The sequence below is a fragment of the Poecilia reticulata genome, unplaced genomic scaffold (assembly GCF_000633615.1).
Source record: "Poecilia reticulata strain Guanapo unplaced genomic scaffold, Guppy_female_1.0+MT scaffold_233, whole genome shotgun sequence".
In the NCBI taxonomy this organism is placed as follows: Eukaryota; Metazoa; Chordata; class Actinopteri; order Cyprinodontiformes; family Poeciliidae; genus Poecilia; species Poecilia reticulata.
In genome coordinates, this window is record NW_007615027.1 from 133,216 (window position 1) to 135,068 (window position 1,853).

Below are 1,853 nucleotides of genomic sequence, written 5' to 3' on the forward strand. Positions count from 1 at the left end.
GTCAGAGGTCAGACTGACTGACCCACCAGGTCTGAACCAGTCAGAGGTCAGACTGACTGACCCACCAGGTCTGAACGTTCAGGTAACAATATTCACCCCCTGTTTGAACTCAGTGACCTTCTGCTGCATTTAGCAACATTTCAGACAAAAACATTCATATCAGCCAAAACCAGCAGCTCAGGCTTTTTAAATATCGGTAACCAGGAAGCTGCAATCGGTGCAGCTTCACACGTTCATGACTCTCTGATTAAATTCATTTCTCTAATCCTCCATGCAGCCTGACGTAGAAACGTTTAGCTAGACGACGTCAGACATTTTAATGATCAAACGTTTGAAGCCAAAAAGCCTCAGAAATATTCAGAGCCACATGAGAATCAACTCATTTAAACTCAGTTTCACACAGAGACCCGAGCAGAAACGTCCGGCTGCTGAACTGGACCGGTCCAGGTCGCCATCAGGCTCATTTCTGTTAGCAGCTAATCTTTCTATCACCGAGGCTCATTAAAACAAACCTYCATCTTGTTTCTCCTCTTCCTCCTGAAGGAAAAGTCTTTACACACATTGTTTTGCTAACTTAGCTTCTGACCGGCTGCTTGGTTTGCTGATGCTTTGGGCCGGCCCTGTTAGCATCATCAGAACCTGAAGCAGATCTGGACCGGTCGGTTCTGATTTCTGTTCATCAAGATTGTAAACGCTTCACCTGACCAATCAGAACCTTTTAATCCGGACTCTGGGATTAAATGTGCTTTAATCCAACATCAGAACCCGGATTATGGTTTATCACGGAGCGTTTCCATAGCAACTGCTGACCGTCTGCTGCTGCTCCTCAACACATCGGAACCTCCAGGTCCAGTTTGTGGTTTTAACTGCACCAGAACCGAACCCTTCACATGCTTGGATCAGGACCGCGGTTCTGTTGGACTTTGTTCCAGAACATTCAGCTGGTCTCAGATCTGATGGTCGGATCCATTTCATCAGAACCAGACAGATCCGAACCTCAGAGAGTCCAGTTGACCCAGCAGCAGCTGCGGCGCAACAATCAGCTTCATGTTTGGTTTTGGTCCCGGTTCTGGACTGGCTCACCTCCGGCTCGGATTCAGTTGCTGGTTCCTCTGGACTCAGATCCTCGTCCCGGATGGTTCCGATCAGACCCAGCTGCTCCAACATGGTCCAGCAGTTCCGGTTCTGAGAGGTTCTGAAAGGTTCTGCTGCTCTCGCTGCTTTCAACACACTTGCACGTGTTTACGGAAGCCGGAAGCTGAAGCGCGTATTTCCGGTTGGTGTCGTTGCTTTCGCGCCCCCTGCTGCCGCGGAGCGGAGCTGGTAGAACCAGGACCGGTTCGAGCTGCGTGGGGCCCCGAGAGAGACGCTGTCTGGGAACCAGTGGAGATTCCCAACCCTTTAGACCAGGAATGTCAAAATCCTAGTGATGGTCCGGCAACACCGACGCGTCTGCGCATGCGTCAAGCCCACAGAGCAAACCCCGTGCCGGTGCGCGTGCTGGTTTCAGCAAGTCACGTGACCGACACGGTTTCCAAATGACACTAACAGCCAAACTGTGTTTATAAGGAAGCGAATCTGTCAAAGTCATTTGTCAAAGGAGTTATTGATCTTTTACAGCAGCTTCAGAGGAAAAGTTTCCTCTGTGGGACCATTTTGATCTGATATCGGAAAATAAATGTTTTCATGTTGTTTCATCCGGTTCTTGTCAGTTTCTACTTAATCTATCTGAATCCAAATTCAGCTGAAACTGACTCTTAGTTTACTTTCATATCATGTTCAGCAGGACGGCGGCGGCCCTGCGGCAGGACGGCGGCCCTGCAGCAGGGCCCTGCTTCAGGACGGCGGCGGCC

At 49.9% G+C, this 1,853-nt stretch overlaps 1 protein-coding gene across 1 annotated transcript in view; it reads right to left on the reverse strand.

Moving 5' to 3' along the window:
- The window catches only part of ddx27 (DEAD (Asp-Glu-Ala-Asp) box polypeptide 27), a 12,785-nt gene extending 11,136 nt beyond the window's left edge, over positions 1 to 1,649 (reverse strand). Inside the window, exon 1 of the mRNA XM_008402487.2 lies at positions 811 to 1,649. Within this exon, the coding sequence (XP_008400709.2) occupies positions 811 to 1,167 (357 nt within the window). The 5' untranslated portion in view covers positions 1,168 to 1,649. The remainder of the gene's footprint in view (positions 1 to 810) is intronic.
- Between the last annotated feature and the right edge of the window lie 204 nt (positions 1,650 to 1,853).